This window comes from Pundamilia nyererei, unplaced genomic scaffold, assembly GCF_000239375.1.
Source record: "Pundamilia nyererei isolate P.nyererei 1_Seehausen unplaced genomic scaffold, PunNye1.0 scaffold00277, whole genome shotgun sequence".
Taxonomy (NCBI): domain Eukaryota; kingdom Metazoa; phylum Chordata; class Actinopteri; order Cichliformes; family Cichlidae; genus Pundamilia; species Pundamilia nyererei.
Window position 1 is genome coordinate 572,187 of NW_005187678.1, and position 20,860 is coordinate 593,046.

General features: G+C 39.3%; 1 protein-coding gene across 1 annotated transcript in view; it reads right to left on the minus strand.

Moving 5' to 3' along the window:
- Window positions 1–20,860, minus strand: part of dysf (dysferlin, limb girdle muscular dystrophy 2B (autosomal recessive)) — a 106,796-nt gene that overhangs the window by 44,431 nt on the left and 41,505 nt on the right. Inside the window, exons 33-41 of the mRNA XM_013915250.1 lie at window positions 19,530–19,711; window positions 19,273–19,413; window positions 19,104–19,133; window positions 18,977–19,012; window positions 18,217–18,258; window positions 16,579–16,680; window positions 15,629–15,790; window positions 11,305–11,482; window positions 11,133–11,206 (exon numbers count right to left, since the gene is read on the minus strand). Of these exons, the coding sequence (XP_013770704.1) occupies window positions 11,133–11,206; window positions 11,305–11,482; window positions 15,629–15,790; window positions 16,579–16,680; window positions 18,217–18,258; window positions 18,977–19,012; window positions 19,104–19,133; window positions 19,273–19,413; window positions 19,530–19,711 (947 nt within the window). The remainder of the gene's footprint in view (window positions 1–11,132; window positions 11,207–11,304; window positions 11,483–15,628; window positions 15,791–16,578; window positions 16,681–18,216; window positions 18,259–18,976; window positions 19,013–19,103; window positions 19,134–19,272; window positions 19,414–19,529; window positions 19,712–20,860) is intronic.

A 20,860-nucleotide genomic window follows, 5' to 3' on the forward strand; every position in this document is an offset into this window, starting at 1 on the left:
CTCTGGTGCAAATTACTGACCTCTGTCATCATTTTAAGTGGGGGAACTTGCACAATCGGTGGCTGACTAAATACTTTTTTGCCCCACTGTAAATGTTGACTGTTGGCCTCAGATGCCAAGTCGGATAGGCTCTCTATAATGTGGGAAGCATCTGTGTCTGCATCTTTAGCTGCTAAATGGTCCGCTATGGTCACCAGCTACAGTAAACAATGTCCTTCTACTGTCAGCGAGATGTTGAGTGAATCAGGCTTTTCACAGGAGCTTTTTGAAAGTCTGTCTGATATCTGAAAGTTCAAACGCTAACTTGCGACTAATGATAGACTTAAAAGTACACCAGTGCCATCTTTAAAAGCACAGACACATCTGGATGATGGTCTGGGCAACAAATATGTGCAGCGCTCAGATTCTGGAGTTGAACAGCAGCTTACATCAGCCTGTGGCTGAAATTAGCAGAACAAGAAAAACAATAATGATTTACTAAGCTATTTTGACATCTTGTTTCTGGTTACAGTGTCATTATAGGGCCATAAATGTGTGTTTCACAAACCCCCAAAAATGCCACAAAGTCGCCTGGCACAAAGCCATGTCAGTTAGTTTCTCTGGATCCAAAGCAGCCAGGAAGGATTTATGGAAGTTGAGGTAAACTGCAACATTTTCAGAGCACGATTTTTAAACCAAAACTGACTGCTTTTGGAGAAGAAATGGAATAATTCTAATAAGAATTAATGGCAGAGGTACAACGATAGAAAAAGCAGACACAAAAACCAGATTATAGTGACCTGACAGATTTTTGAAATCCAGTTTCCTTATGGAAATGAGAAAACACAGAGGTTGGTTTGAACCACGATATATACTGTCATCATGCACGCATTCTGCCGATGAGACGTGACATATAATGTTCATTTTCCATCTGAGCGACGTTAGATCTCAGATATCACGAAAGGGGGGCTGGAGCCTCCGAGCTTTGAGGAGCCATGACGCTCCTGACAGCCGATCTTCTTAAACTTTTCCAACTCTGAAACTAAATCTGACTGATCTGCTTTGGAAGCGGCTCTGCTGAGCGCACACTCTGCTGCAGTAATCTGGTAATCATCAGACATACGCGCATGACCTGTTCTTTTGGTTGCGACCCAGAGATTAAGGATGCCAGGATTTACGGCACATGAGAGAGCATGCTTTCTTTCTCTGGTGCCGTGAGATATTAGCCGCCTCTTTTTGCTCCTTTAGTTGAAACTTTTCTGATTCTTTTCATTCTCTCTGCTTCTCTTTTAGTCACTTTCTCCCTCTCTCATTCATCCATCCCTCCTCTGTCTTTTAGTAAGAGCTCACAGAGAGTTGTGGTATAGAGGATCTATAAGCAGCTCTGTTGACTTTGGCCATGGCCAGACAGAAAACTGAGCTTTTAATTTGACTGCTTTAAATATCTGACCCTTAATAAAACAAATATCTTTGTTTGGAGAGGAAGAAATCCCCCCCCACCCCCCCCCCCCATTCGAGCAAGAAAGGAAAGAGCACTACTGGATGTGTATGTTTGTGTGCTCAGGCTGGTCCGGGTCATGCTTAGTCTTCAAACTGACCTGGCTTAGATAAATAAAATAGAAGAATGTAACAAGCAGCGGAGCCCCCCCCAAGTTCAAATGTGGGATTAGATTTCCTGTGTAACCGCACAGCTCGGTGTGTCGCTCTGTAAAATCTGGCTTTCTCAAGTAGGATGCATTTTTTTGACACAAGACCAGCAAAGCAGCAAGTCTCCCGTTTCATCCTGGCAGCAGGAAAAAAGCCCCACTTTTATCTCATTCCAGATCGGCCCTCATCTGTCTGCACTCAGTGTTATTCAACAGTGTCTTACTTCAAATAAACTTCATCGATAGATAGCAAAACTAAAACTGTGCTACTGTCTACACACTGTGACCTGGCATCACCTGAAACATTGTTTATTAGTTTTAGATTTTGACTGCCTTTTTACTAATTAATGTGTGTGTTTTTTTTTTTTTACTTAGAGATGGAAAAAAATTCCCACAGACTGTTTTAGACCCCATCCATTTATAGGGTCTTTTCAGCCCCGTTTTTGGGGTATAATAGGCAGGTAGGTGCTTCTAAGTAGTGCTGAAAAACAGCTGGTTGGAAGTGAGGGCTCACATTCACACCTATTGCCAGATAAGAACCACTGGGCCACAGGCATAAGGACTTGTCAGCAATCCCCTGGCAACTAGTCTCTGACAGGTTGGTGAGTGCTTGCTGGCTGTTACTGACCCTGTGTGAGTAGGAACCTAACCTGGAGTACCCAGAGAAATACGCAGGCAATGGAGGAACATGCAAACTCCACATGAAAAGCCCTCATTATTGCAGGCACATGCTACTATAGTTTGTTGGTGCAGTAATAAGTAATGAATGTCACTGCAAAAAAAACAAAAAAACCCAAAAAAACTCAGGTTTTGAATCCGAGGTGTCAGACATAAAGAGAAACCTTTTTCCAGACATATTTTCACTGACCTGAAAGAGCAGCATTTCACATTAGATGTTTGTTTTTTTTACCCAAATTCCAGCATTGTATTTTGAGAGCATATTAAACATATTTTCAACAAGTTTTTGCTGTGGCAAAGACCTTCTTCAAGAAAAGATAAAACACTTGATATCCATTAGAGAAACAAATGAATAAAATAGAGTTACATACAGTAACTTGAATTTAAATATAAACTTTGGGAGGTTTTTCTTTTGAAAGCCATTTTCATTTTATAGCAGCTTTTTCCTTGTAGACTCCTAACAACATCCACTGTATGAATTTTATCAACAGTTGCAACCTCGCTAACATCTTGAGTTGTAACAGACTTGTCTCATGGTGCATGTGGTGCACAAATGAGCCAAATGATAAGAAGGGAGACCGAACATTTGGCTCAATGCTGTGTTCAATATAAGAGCGACATCAGTTTCCACTAGTATCCTCCGCCTGGCGACTACTGTAAAAATTTCCTGGCTCTGGTGTAGACCTTTTTAAAAAATCTAGACAGTCTGTTGCCAATATGAGCAGATTTGCAGTAAGTATCCACTTTTCTTTAGTATGTGAAAAAAAAAAAAAAGGGGAAGCCGGGAAGCAAGAGATAGAGAAGGAAAAAAACAAGTGCAATGAAAAGTAAATGCAAAGCATGACTGACATTCTTGTTCAATGAATGAAATGAATGACAAGATGAGTTTGTTACCTACATGAAGGCTGGAACTAGAGGTTGAAAGGTTAATGATAGCAGAACTGGTTCCATCCGCAAGCTACAACACATATATACACACACAGAAACACACACTTTCAGGTTAGTTTGTTAGAGTTAGCTTCAATATTTGCAACACATCTCAATGATGAATCATAAAAGACAATTTGAAAGTGTTAATCACTCAAAAAGAAGGAACATGATATTAGAAATATACATGAAAATTACAACATTAGACACTGTTAGACATTATCTACTAACATTTGAAGGGACATCAGCGACTCAAACACAGAAACATCACTGTCACCACTATGGAAGAAATGCAGATACCCAGGTCTAAGTCATCACTGTAGATGACCACAGCCCTAACCCCAACTCTAACCCAAGGCAATCAGAATATGCCTTTTTTTCTCCATGATATTGGTAAAATACAGAAGCAATAAATCTGTTTTATCTTCCACCAAAATACACATTAGAGAAGGATTGGGGTTAGGGTTAGTAACGGCCTTATACTTCAGAGAATTTACTCTGATGGACTGTGACAGAACCTAGATTAGGAGGACAAAGAGCCAGATTTACTAAACATGAGTGATTTACAACAGCTGAGCTGTTTTTATTTCATCGCACAGTTAGTTAATTTCAAAATCAAACATAAAAAACACACCTTTTTTTCTGTATTAAATATCATACCATGCATCATATCATGCATAATTAGCAGTAAATTATGTGTCGCAGATGCTAGTAAATCAGTTTGAGAGTCTTTATAAAAACAAACAGTATTTTTGCTTTTACACCACTGTATAATTGTACAGTGCTATATAAACACAACTCACATGAATTTAAAGGCCAGTTTGCATTCGCACCACTCATTAGTAAATCTAGCCTCAAGTGTTTAGACAAAGTTAGAGATCAGCTGAGAACAGAGAAGGATAGAACAAAGATAGGATGGGAAAATCAGAATGCAGTTATTGTATTTTTGTGCCGTCATCACCTTGCAGTGGTAGACTTTATATTAAAAAAAAATGTATGGACATAACTTGTAGATATTTGTAACAATAGAACATTCAGAAAAAAAACTTACTATAATTTTATTTACTTTATAGTCCAATAATAGTTATAAATCAGGATGAAAGCATCGTTTATGTTAGGTTGGGCCAACCTTGTTATTTACATGTCAGTACTCAATAAGCATGCAGTGACCTTGTTTTCACAGTCAGATCCCCACGTCCTGACAGTTCCTCAACAGTCCTTGGAGCACCTCTGCCAGGTTTAAGGAGTAAATACTGATGCCTTTATAACCAAAAGCCTGAGTAGCAAAACGGGTGGAAAGTAGGTTTGTGCTCACGGAAGATGATGCAGGTAACCGACGATGGTCAGAATGACTGCCAAAAGTTAACAAATCGTGTTAAATAGTGATATTTGGCTTGTTTCCCAACTGATTATTGTACGATTCCTATTAAAGAGAATCTATCTCACTACTCTGTGTGATCTCTTGTAAAAAGGATGCTTGTGCATGTGCAGATCCAACTTTTTGTTTAACCAGGTTTTATGTTTGTCATTTTACTGCTGAGCTTTTGACTGCGGAGTACAGGGAAGAGCAGCGTAGAGAGAGAGACTGAAAAACTTAGATGAACTATAGGCCGAAAGAGAAAAAGATTTTACTAAATATGGAAATGGAAAATGAAGACTATGTCTGTCTCTCTTTTTGTCTCCAGGATTACTGCTGCTGGTGAAACAGTATGTATTATGGAAGTGGATAGTGTCCCAGACTTTGGAGAAAATCGTCCAGCCCTAGTAATAGTAGTAAACCCTAGTGAATTTTCAAACATGTGTAATGATTTCAAATTGGAAAACAGAGTATCAGTATTTGTTTGGTTGGAGCAATCTGAACTAATAGCAATAATTCACGAAAAAAAATGCAGCTCTTAAATGCTAAACTTCTTTAAAAATCAGAACAAAGTTAAGTGGTTTTCAACCCATGTTTAACCAAGGTTACATGCAACCTGATCTCAGTGAATAATGTGAAGTGACCACAGCCTCCTCAAAATGCATTATGTGGTGATGGCACACAAGGCACCAGGAAAACAATGCCAATGGAAAGTCAATAAGGAGTTTGGTTGTGGTGGGTGGACAAATTCCCTGGCAATGATGTTGCCGCAAAAGCTGACGACCCATCCAGAGGTGGGTGTGAGTGTGCTGGTAGCTTGAATTACACAAAATTCTCACATAAGGGAGTGGAGTCATTATGAATTGCTGTGGACATCACTGTCCACTAAACTGTGGACAGCGATGTCCTTGTAGTACTATAAATAAATTAGTTATCTATAGTTCCAATATTCAAGTATCCAATTGGACACTTGATTCGATTTGACTACAACTGGTTGCCACATGTCTCTGCTGACTTTGACTTTCATGAAGAAACCTCAGCGTTTAATCATTTTATTTTGCACAAGCTGTGAACTGATCACCATCCCACTTTTATTCTTTAAAAGTTTGCAATCTTCAAGTTAAGAAGAAACAGATGAAGCTCCACAAAGATTGATTATCAAAGACCAATTTAATTAAACAAGTTAGCTGTGCGCCAAGTTTGGGTTTTTTGCATTTTTTTTTTAAAGTGCAACGAAGAATTTCAGCAGTACAAAGAATCCGCTGAAAGAAAGCTGCTTGTTGCTGATCAAATGTTGCACTTTGCTCCATTAATTTACAACTTCTAACTCATCGCCCGGTCTGAATCTGCAAATTGGGTTGACAAGAGTGCAGATTTTCTTTTTTCTTTTTAAGCTGTCACTGCAAATTTATCATCCAGTTGCGTGACTGTTATTGTACCCACACAAAGCTGTTCTGATGATGAACTGCACATTTTAATTGGATAAGGGTGTTAATGTCAGGGAGTGTACACTGATTTCAACACCCGCAGACGCACTAATTAACCTCGCTTATTTAGCTCATGTTGTACATATTTTTTTGAACTCCCATGTCACTAAACATTTACCGCTGCCCTCCCCCCTCAAACACAACAAGGCAATTGAGGTTTTGCATCAGTGCGAGAGAATGGAAAAATGGTCAGTGTCGTAAGAATGAGGTAACAGCAATATATTAGAGACAGTCCCATGATGTCTCCTTATGTTAAATAGTGCACGTATTTGTGTGTATGTGTTTTCCTTATGATGTAAATGCATAAAGCACGTCTCCGTAATGTTGATCATTCAGTTTTAACATGAAGTTTTGGTAGGTTTAGTCAAGGGTTTAATTATCATTTAGATAAATTAAAGTCAATGTAATGTCCTCTAAGTGACAGAAACACAAATGTGTGTGTGTGTGTGTGTGTGTGTGTGTGTGTGTGTGTGTGTGTGTGTGTGTGTGTGTGTGTGTGTGCGCGCAGCTTTTGTGGCGCCTGTGGGTTAAGGGATACCAAGGAGGGCCGCACAGAGAAATTAAAAAAGGGAAAAATTCCAGCAGGCATTTCAAGATGATGAAAGGATCAGTGAGGGGATGATTGGCTGATGAACCACAACAATGGAGCGAGAGAGAGGAAACGGAGGAGGATAACATGAGGATTCCCCCTAATGAGCTGCCACATTAAAACAGCTGCCAGCTTGATCGATAGAGAAGGGAAGAAGGAATGAGAAAATGAATTAAAAGGGTAAAGAGGGGAAGGCAAAAGACGGATGGAGAGAGAGAGTGTGAGAAAAACTGGGTTGACTGGAGAGGGAAAATAAAAAACAGAGGTGAAGCAAGCTTGAAAAACAGAAAGATGGAGAACAATAAAATGGAGAGATGAAAGGATTACTGAATAGATGAAAACTGCGCAAAAGAAAGTATGGCTAAAGTGAAGATAACAAGAATGGCGATAAATAGAGATAGTAAAGTAGGAAGGAAATTAGAAGGGAAAGGGCAGAGGGATGTAAGGAATGGAAGGATACATAATGAGTGAAAATAAGGACAGAAGAAGAGATGGAGCAAAGGAGGTTTTACTGGGAAAAGGGTGACAGAAAAGGGAATAGAGTTAAGTAAATTTTATGTAACAAGGAAAAGAAGCAAGGAAGGAAGGCAGAAGAAAAACATAATTTGGTAAAAGCTAAAAAGAGCCAGGAAACTGAGCAGAAAAGAAGGAACAACAACTGATAAATAAAAGGAAGAAGTTAGTTAGACGGCAACAAAAAACAGATTTAGAGAGTGCATCTAAAACAAGGTAAAAGGCCACTGAGACATCAGCTACTACCTTGTGGGCCAATGGTCATTATGCTAAAAGGCAGCAGCAGCACAAACGCAATTAAGTTATCAAGTTCAGTGAGTGTTATTAGTCAGCTGTGTTGGCACATCTACCAATCAAACTGGCGGTGTTCCTAACTTTAAGCCCCAGTTTGGCACAAGTTTTATCTGTCGGACAGATGGCCCCACATTCGAGTCTAGAATACTTTGGTATATAGAGAAGTTCGTGGTCGACACAGTCAATACATGGTGCCCAGGTCCTGTGCCTAGAAAACAAGCCACAATGCTCAGGCCTCCACTGCTGTGCCTGAAATTTAGTTTTCTTGAAATGTGGTGCCGTGGATTATGGACACCACTTTTGCCATGTCTTTACACAATGTTCCAAGAAGCAAATTGGCAAAGCAAGGCCATATGCCAATAGTTGTTTTTTGTTTGTTTGTTTTTTAGAGGGAAGAGGCTTTGTCTTGGCAACCCTTGCAAATCAACCAATTGCATTTGAGAAGCAGCATCTGTCTGTAATTTGTCCTTTTAAATCCTATGGAAGCAGTAAGGGTGTAGGTAGTACAGACTTTATGGACTTCATAGAGTCCTATAAAATCATTCTTTTTCATATGACTGGGCATTTCTCCTATTAAGTTGGTCATTTTACCCTGGGAGTCCATGAAGGGTAGTTCACTTCTCGAGGAAGTCCAAAGTGGCTACTTGAGGAACTGCAGTTTTTGGCAATTAAGCATCCATTTTTCAGCACTGGATATTTTTGCAAAGAAGGAAAGTGGCAGGAAGTGATATAAAAGTAGTGTGGGGAAAAGCTGAATGTAAAGAATGAAAACCAAATAATCGTTTTATTGTGCAGAGGAGAGAGAAGAGGGAGAACAATAGACAGAAGCAAAGGAGGAAGACCAAGGGTCTTCAAATAAAATGACTGACAGCTGATGACAGCAGAGAGGGGAAACTGAGGAGAAGAAAAGAAGAAGTAATAGACATCAGCAAGAAGGTGCAGGGCTCCAAAACAGAAGTCTTGAATTGTTTTACTCTCACAGAGGAGGCTGACAGAAATCACGAGCTTGGAATTCTTTCCAGAAAACTCACAAGTCCTCTGCAGATTCACTGTCTTCAAAAGTTACTTCAGTATTCTCAAAGGGGCCAATCCAGTGGTTTTCCATGTTGTAGCCCATTAACTTCAAATCCTGCACACTTAAACATTACTGCAGAACATTTTCCAAGGCCTGCCACACTGTCTTTAGTGATTTCTAAACAGGCAACCATTGGTTTTGCATAATTACAGTTCAGAGCAAATACCAACCAGCAGAGACAACTCGTCTATTCTTTTAGTTATGTTAAAGGAATATTTTCATATTTTGATGAGTGTTTACTTTCTTATCATGGCTGCCAGATGGGTATTTTAGCATAAAGATTGTAGACAAGGGTGCCAGTACCTTTACCATCTCCAAAGGTAAGAGCAAGACTTCTAACCTTAATGATCATGTAGGCTGTTTGTCCCTACCCTCTGACCTAACATACAATCATCATAGAGGCAGAAATATGCCATAAACTGTTAAAAGTGCTGAAAAATAGATACACTGGCCATTTTTGATGACACAATGCTATCGTAAAAGTATGGTTAAGTTTAAACAGAGTTAAATGTTGAGACTTTTTAGAACTCCTTTAATGCCACTAAAAAGTGCCCACAAACATGCTCAACCAGTGTGGTGGTCCAAGTGACAACAACCCAGGGCTTTAAAATGAAGCCAAAACACGAGTGCCAAAAAGTGCAGTTCTTCTAATGGACACATAGGGCTGACTTCACAAGTTTGTCAGTCCCCAACAGGGTCTTATGTTAAACTGTTAAAATAAAAAACATATTTGAGAGGCAACAAAATAGTGTTTGCTTCAATAGACTATAAAGCTATGTCTTCACAGAAACCAGTACAGTGCCATGGTGACCAGACACAGAAATGACACTTGTTGACTTCAAGCTACAGGTGACACAAAGTAAGCGGGTCCTGAAATACACTTTCCTCAACTTGGAGGCAACCAACTGAAGTGATTGTCAATAAGAGTGCCAGATACCACAGATAAACCTATGACCTGGTAGTGAATACATTAGCGGATTACCTAGGAAACTGGAGTCCGAAATGTCCACTGGCGATCAATGGTCAACTTCGAAGAGATACATGACAAGTGAATCGCTCCCTGTGTGAGTGACAAATGTGCCAATGCAGGCAGCTGGAGCCAATCAGTGTCTGCTAGACCTCATCCATTGCTTCAAGTCATTAAATTCAACTGAATTCATTTTTTGTTTACATGTGGGGTAGCTGTAGCTCTGGTGGTAGAGCAGGTCATCTACTAACTGGAAGGTTGGTGGTTCTGTCCCCGTCATGCCAAATAACATTGGGCAAGATACTAATACAAAGTTCCTCTCCGAGTAACTTGGGATCTGAGTAACTCCCAGGTTAGATTTTGATTTTGTCATTCAAATCAAATTGGTTCTGACTCTGAATAAAAAACCCATCACATCAGAGACCAAAACTCTACTGGTGAACCTTGAAAATGGAAAGTTTATATTGGCTGTGTGTGGTTATGCATGCTGCAAATATAAAAAACACCTTTGACAAACTACAGTTTGGTTCAGAAGCAGTTCCAGACATGTTCTTGTACCATTAGTAGTTAATAATAATAATAATAATAATAATAATAATAATAATAATAACCTTAATAATCAATAGCCCAGCAAAGCACTTTTACATGTATTTACTTATTGTTGGGCCTACTGGTAACTCTTCTCCTCCTAACACTATTTTTAGAAAATGTAACAACAACAACAACAACAACAACAACAACAAAAACATCTTAAACATAATAATGACTTTGCGTTTTTGCAGTTTTTGGGGGGACCACAGTTTGATGACAATGCATTCCTCCTGAAACTTTCCAGCTCCCTTCAGTCCTCAAACATGATTACACAACGATAGCTGCGGTCTGCGAGTGTGTGTTTAGCATTTATAGCGCTGCATTATTTATGTTTGCTCCCTTCAACGGAACCTCGTGCGGTCTGCCAAACCAATAAAGCCAAATTATGTCACGGTCTAATTCTATACAATCTTCTATTCACTAATACACACAATGAAACCACTTACGACTGTGGACCAGGAGGGGGGTAAGAGGGGATATTAAAAAAAATGCTTTAAAAAGACTACATTTTGTTAGTAATTGACTTTGTGTGTTCTTCAAACTGGGATGTCAAAAATCTTTGACCAGTTATCTGGTGAAAGAAGAAAGAGAAAAAAAATGAAAGGGTAAGACAGTGGGACCTGTTGCTATGAGCCTAATAGGGCTGTGTCCTGTATATAGGTTCCCTCCTCACCACTATCCTTGGCAGTTTTAACTCAATGTGAAAAATAGCCTTTACTAAATAAACAATTTTATCTGCATTCGAGTGATATTGTTGGATAGGCTCTTTTTTTCCTTTTCTTTTGTCAAAGATTTTGGATTTCAACAGGAAGGTGAAAGTCACAGCCCAGCCAGAGAATCCTTATGTTAGTGAGAGGAAATTTAGAGATGAACAGAAAAGTGTTTTTGATGCTTTAAAGGCAGTTTTGTGGCAATTATTTAAAGTACTAATTACCAGTAATTACCTACAGAGTAATTAGCCAATAAATGTACAGTGTTGTGTACACAGAGCAGGTTTAGGCAACTGGCTGATACAAAAAGCTCTTTTACCTGGTCAGACACAAGCGGCTGCTCATCATCGATGTCAATAAAAACCTCCCCAGAAATTAAATGGGGCGTCTCACCTACACGTGCCAACACACACAGGAAAAGAAGACACTTAACATTTATCATCAGTGTTAATCATTTTTGCTCTATTTTTTTCCACTGCTGTGTGCCTTACATCTCCATCCTTCCTCCTCTCCCTCCAACTCCACAGCTTGCTCATCTTCTTGGTTGTAGCGGTACTCCTCCAGCGAGCGGATGGTGCACTGCCCAACCACCGGCTTCCTCCCAAACTGACGATTGTCAATGACTTTGATGACAATTGGCGGCATGTAGAGCTCCTCTTGGGGAAGTCTCTGTGGTGAGATGGAGGAAGATGAAAACACAGGGACTTAAGCGTCTGGCTGCTTAACGTCTATTTCTAATTGGTTATGCCACCTGCCTGCATGATGTTGACTGGCTGTGGCTGCTGATTGCCTAAAACTGATTGGTCACCAAAGCATGACCAATCAAGGCTTAAATGGACCTTTTTAGATGTAAAGGATAAAAAAATAGCTGAATCTGCAGAGGTGCAGATACCATCTTTGTGATGGAAATCAGGGTACATACAACACTTTGAGTTAAAGTGTCTTGATGCATGCTCAATCATCCAGGTAAGGAAATCCCCCAAAAGTTGATTCTGTTCATCTGGACGTGGGGTTTTCAGTTGGAGAAACATTTCGTCACTCATAATCAAGTGACTTCTTTAGTCTCAGCTGACTGCAGGTTCCCCCAAAACCTTTCAACAATACCTTTGCACAACGCTGAAATTAGCCCACTGATTGAACAGTAGGATGGGAGGTCAGTTTCTTGATCATTGGATTAATATGCAAATTGTCATGACCACTGATCATTGACAATCTTACAATTCTGTGATTGCAGCCACTCCCCAACTCTGTGAATGGTACTGATGGCCATTGATCAGTTGTCACTGAAAGTAATGAAACATTTCTCCCACTAAAAATATGACATCCAGATGAAAAGAATCAACTTTTTGGGACTTTGAGTTAACATATAAGTTGAGGATTTTAATATAAGGTTTGCAAGTAAAGTGACACAAAAAAAAAAGATTAAAAAAAACACACACACAAGTTGCGGTAAACTCTGTCCTTTTCAGTATATGCCATTTTGTTCTGTCATGTAAGTGTCACTTCCTTGCATTATATATGGCTCCATTAATCTTAATCGCACACTAGAGATTTTCACACCAGTGTTTTGCAAAAACAGACTGTTGTGAACTTCTGGGAATGATGACCCTGAAGGTCCAAAATGAAGGCTGTTACTGCGTTGTAGGACTACAGTTTGCTCTGTAAAATAAAACAATGAAATGATATTTCATCCTAAGCCTTTCTTATTTATTATTATAATTATGTATTTATTTTAAACTAAAGGTACTCCTGTGCAAACACTTTGGGAAGCTGTGCTTTTTTTCAGGCTTCCTCCTCAATAGTGTTTCTCCTGTTATTTTACTGTTGTCGGCTTTTATGGCTGCACAGTGGTAGGAACATCACATTCCATGTGCTTTTATTTTGTTCTATGCACATATCAGCGTATGAAGCCCATTCTCTTTAAACAAACAAACAAATAACCGCAAAGAAAAAACAAAAACCAAGAATGGACCTTATTCATGTGAGTTTATGGAAAAAATCTAATCAAACCTTTCCAGAATTACTCACAGCTGACTTAACTAGAGCAGAAGGAACAACTTATATCTGCCACAGCCCAATAAAACAATTAGAAAGTTACTAAACAACCACAAATCTGATCAACACTGAGCATTTTATCTTCCTGTTTTCATACAGTCATCATGATCTTCTATTAAAGAGGATTCAATTTAGATTTAAATGACATGTAGCAACATATTTAGTGAAATCTATACAATCCTCTCTTGCGATTTCCTGTATAAGATCTGACTTTTGGTCCAGAACGTCTGCCCCCTTTAAGTTTGCAACCTTCATTGGGTTGTACGTCTGCAGGCTTTAGAAGACAAGCAGACCATCACTTGACCTGCCAGGCATGTTCTCCCTCTTGATGCTGATACTGTAGGTGCTGCAGCTGGCAGAGCTTCTGCAACAGCTATATACTTAAATAAAATTCAACTGGCTCGAGTTCCCTCAATCCCTCTGACTTTTACAGAGAGCTGCAGAAGAAGAATCTCAAAGAACCAGCTGCATAATGAAACCCTCAAAACATTTACAGCAGCTACATCTGAAGACAATATGGCAACACAACCTCATTTATCCAAACTCACTCAAAGGTAAATAAACAATGGGCTGGCAACTGTAATCTGTTTGACCTCTCTGGCTTTAAGAAAGGCTTAAGTGAGGCTGATGATGCTAAACTCACACAATAAACTGAGAGAGCTAACATTAGGTGGTTAGACACTTCAAAGAGAAATATTTAAGAAAACTATGCCCATGACATTTTCTTTTGCTCCCGTGGCATAAGAAAACACTTACGCATTCATCTTAAGGCCTTAATATTGTTAACATTAAATGCTTGGAATTGGTTCAGGGGCTAAATTTAAGGGGAAAAGAAATGTGCACATTTCCACAGTCCGATTGAGGCTGTCACACTCGTGCGGTGGTCAAAACAGGACCTTAATCTTGTTAACATTAAACTGCAGGAGTCAAAGCAAGGATCTGCATTTAAGGGGAAAAAAGTGAATATTTCCATACGCCAGTTATAGCTGTCATAATAAAACACGGAGGTGATCAACTTCAGACCTTAATATTGTTAAACTCTCTAGCCTGTTTGGAGCCGCTGTTAGGAAAATGTGTTTAATATTTCCATATTTCAGTTTAGGTTTTCATAAGAAAACACTTAGGTGGAATTCAATGGCACCAATGTAAACTCAGTGGAAACATATTCTCAGAGGACAGTGTTACATTCGAAGGATAAGTAACGACTGGTACGATTCCCTGCTCTGAAGATTGCGGCTGCTCTGATTAAAATAAATGAGTGAATTAAAAAACGCTCTTTGCAGAGTGACAGCGAGGGGAACGCAGGCGTCGACGTGCATGCAGTTGGGTTTTTAGCGACCATACAACCTTTTTTTAACCTGCTATAACTTGTGTTCTTTCATAATAGCCCACTATATTCAACTCTGCAATTCCTCTCAGCCTTACAAGGCATTTTAGCTCACTTTTGGCTCCCACTTATACATGGAAATAAATTTAGTGAAACAAGAGAGATGAAAAGATGTCAGAAGCCAATTTCATGTGAGTAGTCTTGTAGTCTTCACATTGGTAGCCTGATACAAGACCCCAAACATAACTCTCAAGCTACAACAACTGCCCAAATAAAGTTTTATTTTAAAAAAAATGCATATAGATAGACAGCATATAGGGTAGAGGTAGAGAACTTGCCCTGCGGGTGCTCAGAAAATAACCGGATGTTGAACCTCCTTAAAACAAAATAACTCATAATGGACTTGGGAGGCACAGACAGGTCCACTCCCCTCTCATTATAAATGGAGAACGGGTGGAATCTGTCTCCACCTTCAGGTATCTGGGCACCGACATCTTCGCTGATCTCACTTGGACCCACAACACCAACGCCCTGGTAAAGAAAGAGCAGCAGCGGCTGCACTTTCTCCCTGCCGGCTTTCTACTGCTCCTCAGTGGAGAGCGTGCTGGCCGTTTGGTACACAGGGACCAAGACTGAGAACAAGAAGGCCGTGCAGAGGCTAATTAACACCACCCAAATAACCACTAGCTAACACTTGAGATGGGATGACCCTATTAGTAAAACCTGATAACCCATAACTGAACTACATGTCAGATAATGCATTATGTGTGAGACACCCCTGATATTACCAGTGTCAGCTGGTTAGCAATTTGTGCCCTTTTATGTACTTACTTGCAGATTCATGTGCAAATGTGACCATAACTTCATTACACAATCACAAAGTCTTAACAAATATAAAACTTCTACATATTTTATTTATTCCTAGGATCCCTGAACAAGGTGGAAATGTCTGCCTCTTCAGTGGTGGAAAATATGATGAATTGGTTTATCCAAAGAAAACTACATCGATGTTAAAGGTATTATCCCTGATTTACTAAACATCAAACTCAGCTTACTATTGACCTTGTACTACAGTGACATCCACTTTAAGAACATCCAGTAAGCATCTGTACCCTCCACCATACCCATGGCAAGCATATCCACCCTGCATTTATGGTACATTAATGCCTATGCTAATAGCCATGGAAGATAATTAACTCTTATCTGAAGAAACATTCACTTTTCTAAAAATAAATTTTTAAAAATCTGCTGCAGCACACAAGGAAACCTATAATTTTCTTGGAAAAAGAGAAGGAATTTCTCTATTCTGCCATTATTGTGGTTTGACTGATGAAGATAAATGAGTAACACAAACCACAGCAGAGCTGTCCTTAACATGGAAGCTGTGGGCACTGATTACTCTGTGTGTTTAAGTCTAGTACAGCATAGCTCACCACATCAAGGAGAAGCGTATTAATGTCAAAGTTAGGCTTCTTCTTCACACTGCGGATGACGCAGCTCTGGACCATGCTGCCTCCACACTCCACCTGCAGGCTGGGGGAGGTAACGCTGGCCAGCTGGAAGCTCTTCAGGTTCCGGACGCCCCATGCTAAAATCTGTCAGGATGACACAGAAAGAGTGGTGTTGGTGTTGTCATTTTTAGACTTGTAATAATTAAATCTATCAAACTGCTTATAGATATTCAAAATTTAAAAAAAACAAACAAAATGAAGATCCTTTAAGTTTCTTTGAGTTTAAATTATAAAGATATTAATACTGAAAAACAACAGAAACTCTCAGTTGAACAGATTTTTATCATATATAATGACTGAAGAGGACGCCAGATCCAGACTCATAGAGAAGCATTAAATGAAACCAAGCTTTCTTTAAGGCAAACCAAAAATCCAGCAGGAAAAGCAGGAACTTGTGACGCTACAAACAGGGATGGCAAGAAATAGGAAACAGGATGATACAACAAAGGATAAGGCAAGGCAATTTATACACATGGTAATGAGGCGAGGGGTAAACAGGTGGGAGACACAGTGGAAACAAATCATGGATAACAAGACACAGGATGTCAAACCCAACACAGGACACAGAGTTCAACATGTACCAAAATAAAACAGGAAGAGAGACACAGCAGAACAGCAATATTAGATCAACGTAACACAACTAAACTAAGGACCATGACAGACAAGACCAACACAAAGACAAGCCTGAGGGAACAGCAAGGGAAGGCTAAAGGGAACTAATAAAGCTAAAGTCATCTATAATTAAGACACACATAACACAATAGAGAATCAGGTCCAGGAATCAGAAGACTATGATCATTTTCACTGTTTCTCAGCACCCAGGAAGGTGGTGATAATGAAAAAGAAAAGTTAAAGCAGATAATTAGTGATACCTCGATGGCGGTTCTCTGCAGAACAGGTTTGATTCCCTGAGGAATCATGAAGACATTTGGCTCTCTCTGAGGCGGTGGGTAGGGAAGGTCTGACTCCTCCGGCTGTGAATATGGATGCAGGAAAGTAGCAGGTCATCAACAAGTGACCAATGAGAATTTGCACATTCATGGAGTATTGGAATCATCTGAGAAATGACTCCCCGACTAGGAAAATCCCCTTTTTTGGGGTGACTTTAGTGACTTGAAATTACACAAAAATCTGGTAAAGGTTTGGTTTAAGGTAAGAAACTTTGAATCAATTGACTTATATGGCTAACGTTTAATCAAGAAGGTGATATGACCAGTGTGTGAATGTGTGTGTGAATGGGTGGATGACTGGATATGTAAAGCGCTTTGGGGTCCTTAGGGACTAAGTAAAGCGCTATATAAATACAGGCCATTTACCATTTATTTATTTACCATATGACATTGTCACTGTTTAAAGCAGTCCATGAGCAATAATGTAGATTAGGCAGAAAACACATTTATTAGCTGGATAACAAGTCTTTAATCTCTGTAGTGTTTTTGCTGTTTCCAAATTCAAATTTAAGAACACATCAAATTCTGAAGAGGAATTTCCCAGGTCGGGACCATCCAAGCAGCACATGAATGCACAACAATGATTTAAACAGCTTGCCGTGCTATTTACTGCCAGGTGAATTGTTCTATGGCAACAAACATGAAGAAATGTTAAATGACAATGTTTAGGATGAGTATATCAATTTTGTTTTGGAGTGTTAATACCACACAAATGTAATAACATTTAACATAAAAAAAACACTTTAAAAAGCACAAAATAGTACTTTACAACAAGCAGCCTGTTATGTATTTTAAAACATGTAAATTTAACATTTATTTGGATTAAATATTTTGAATACAAAAGTAATGTAGAAGACCCAACAAGCATGTTAATCCTAAAATCATATAAAACACATTGAATGTATTTGAAACTCATTGTGTTTGTCAATTTTAAGTTTGACTGAAAAATATAAAAATATGCATCACATTAAATTTCCTACATTGTAAATTTATAAACCACATAATCCAAATATATGTAAAATTAAGATGCGATTAAAATGCATAAGAGGCAAAATATTTTTGCACCTACAAGAATCTGTAGAAGACCAAAGACAACATCGGTAAACATTTCTCCTTCTGAGCTTCAGTACATTTTCCCAAAAAGGTGTAATTATATAAACAGAAACATTATCTGATTATGATATAATGTTCTCTTTCTTTCTGTGATCACAAAATAATTAACTGTACTCACTAATGATAAAATTTAATCTGGAATCTTCTGAAAGTGAAACTTTCTTGAGCTCCTATAAAAAATGTAAAAATGATTTAAAGTCTGCATGCATGCTGTCTTTGGACTTCCATACACATCTGCATACAACATACAACAAACCACGTGTAAAAACCACACAGTGTTAGATTACTGCTGATCAAAAATGAGTAAATAAACATTTCAAGTTTTAGAAAAAGGGGATGGCTTTTAACATGCACGTGAGATAAAATTATCAGCGTATGCAGTAAATGGACAGAGACATCAAATGGGATGACCATGGATGGATTTGACTTTGTGTTTCTATATTGTACCCATTGCTGCAGGTTTTCAGAGAGGAATCCTGGAAACATCAGCTGAAGAAGCCAGAATGAAGAAAAAAGAAAATAATTCAGCACAAAAGATAAATGAAAAGAGCTGTAACTGCACAAATATACTGCAACATGTGGGGTGTTTTTGATACGACTGGAAGACAAGCTGTATACTGCATACAAGACGCATAAAGCTGAAGTGAAGACAAATGCAGAAGTTCTATGAATCTGGCTACTGGAGGAACTGCAGAAATTAGCGTTAATTTTTATTTGCCTTTGATGTCACTTGCTTATTTTATGATCTCCAGTTTCAAGATGCTTTTGTCAATTATGGCTCCCAATTACAGTAAAATAGGTCATAAAGCACCGTATTGTTCATGGTGTAGTAGCTTTGTGACCGACAAGTTACGTTTGATCCGATCCTCGATCAGGGAATTACAAAAAATGTTAAAGTTGTGGCTTCAAAATAGAACATCACTGTGTCCCCTTCTATCTTTTACATACAGTTTATGAAGAAAGCAGCAGAAAGAAAAACTGAAGAAAGGACTTCATAATAAATTGTTATGATTTAGCCAGTTTGCTTACTTTGAGACTTTTCCTAACAAAAATCAAAAATGGGGAAAAAAAACAAGTTGTTTAAATTTTTTTTATGAATATTTACTCTTTGACTCTCCTAGACTGTGTGATAGTCTCATATCAGTCGTGTTTACTGTCAAACATTTAAATTTAGAGAAAAACGGTACAATACTTGGTGTGGTTTTACCTCATCTAAGATGTGGGTGGAAGTCAGGAAATCTCCCTGTAGGTGATACGACATGAGTTATATTTCAAAGTTAAATGGAAAAGACAAAAATTCAAGAAGGAATGGGAAAAAATGGAGATAAACGTACCTCTTGACCTGGAATATGGTGAAGTGACGGCTGTTGGAATAACAGTGAAATCAAGACTCATCCTCAAAGACTAAAGCATCCATATCAGAACCACATGCCTTTTTAAAAACTTTGAATATGACAAGAAGGAAAAAGACCAGTAGGTGAAAGTGTCAAGTTGACCTCTGACCTTTTCTCTGCGTATAAGCTCAAAGGCAGCCAGCAGCTCGCCAGCATTCTTGTCCCCTCTGCGAATTGGGAACCAGGCCAGGCGTGGCGACCGAGTCAGTGAGGGCTGGCACACGCAGCGACCCATGAACTCATCAGCTCCCTGAAGAATGAAAACACAACATAGACATACATGTTACATCCATGTTTTAGCAACATAGAAAAACAAACAGATGTTCAAAGACCTCTAAATAGCTTTCATGAGATTTAAACACTCACGTATGTGTCCTGATCGTAGAGTTCCACTATAATATTGGGGGGGCTGGCCATCGTGACCTCGGAGTCGCCAAAAATCTCCACTTCATAGAAGATGAGAGTCTGGTCCCAGGTGGGATTGAGAGTGTTTCGCACCGTCACCGTCTTCTGGGATTGGTGGAGGAAGGATACGATCGCGTAGGGGTCTGGGGAGAGAAAAACACTGTGAGCCTTTCTTTTCGCTAGTTTAAACTTTGTGAGAGTACATATGACTCGAGGTCCGGACGTTTGGCAGAGTGAGGTCATTTATTTTTTAATGGCTCAATATTTGTTTACTCAACCTATAGGGTTTCCTTTACCTATGGAAGATATAATGTTATTGATGTATTAGACTGGATTATTAAAAGGATTTTTTGCACGACAGTTCCATCCATCCACTTATCAGGGTCCAAGAGAATACCCATTTTAGAAGGGAAGCCCATAGCGCCCTCTTCCAGCCATTTCCTCCCACTGTGGACCTTCACAGGAAGGATAAGGAGTATTATCCTCCTGGAGTTGGAACATAAGCTCAGGTCCTTTTCCTTTAAAAAGTTACCACCACCACCACTATAATCTGCTAATCCAGACAGGCCTACCCAGAACTTCACCAATGCTGCAGAGGAGTGTCAACCAGGGCAGCCCCTCAACATCCAGAGCCTTAAAGGAGTCCCAGTGAATTGTATCCAACCCACAGGCCCAGTGAAACAGAGTCATCTCCAGACCCTGCATCGTCTACAGAGGTCGTACTAGTGGGGTTTAGGAGATGGGTGAACTATTACATCTAGCTTGATGGATACTGAAGAGTTTCAAGAAGCTGGCCCTTAGTGATGCATTAATGAGAAGATTTGTCACTTGCAAATTAGAAAGAATGAAATATAATGCAACTTCTCAGAGAGACCAAACATGTATAAGCAGAAAGGGTAGTTTCTGTTTTTCACACTGGGTCTCATTTTGGTCACTCCCAAAAAAAAGAAAACAAAAGGAAAATTAAATGGTTGCAACATCTTCTGGGCGAAGGTTTTGGAAGCTGCTTACGAGCTTTTGCCGCCCTAATTTGCAAAGCAGAGAGCAAGGTTATTATTGAAGATGCTGAGTGAGTTTTTAAAGACGGTCCTCGCAAGTATAGCAGTACAAACTTATGCACGATTATGTCCAAACTGTCCTGGCGTCCTGCACAGTGACATCAGCAGCTTGGGAATGCCAAGCTCGAGACAGAGGGCTGGGAACGCCGCTCTGGGAAGTTTGTTATTCCAGGTTAAAACGGCTCTCCTCCATGTTAAACACACACACACACACACACACACACACACACACAC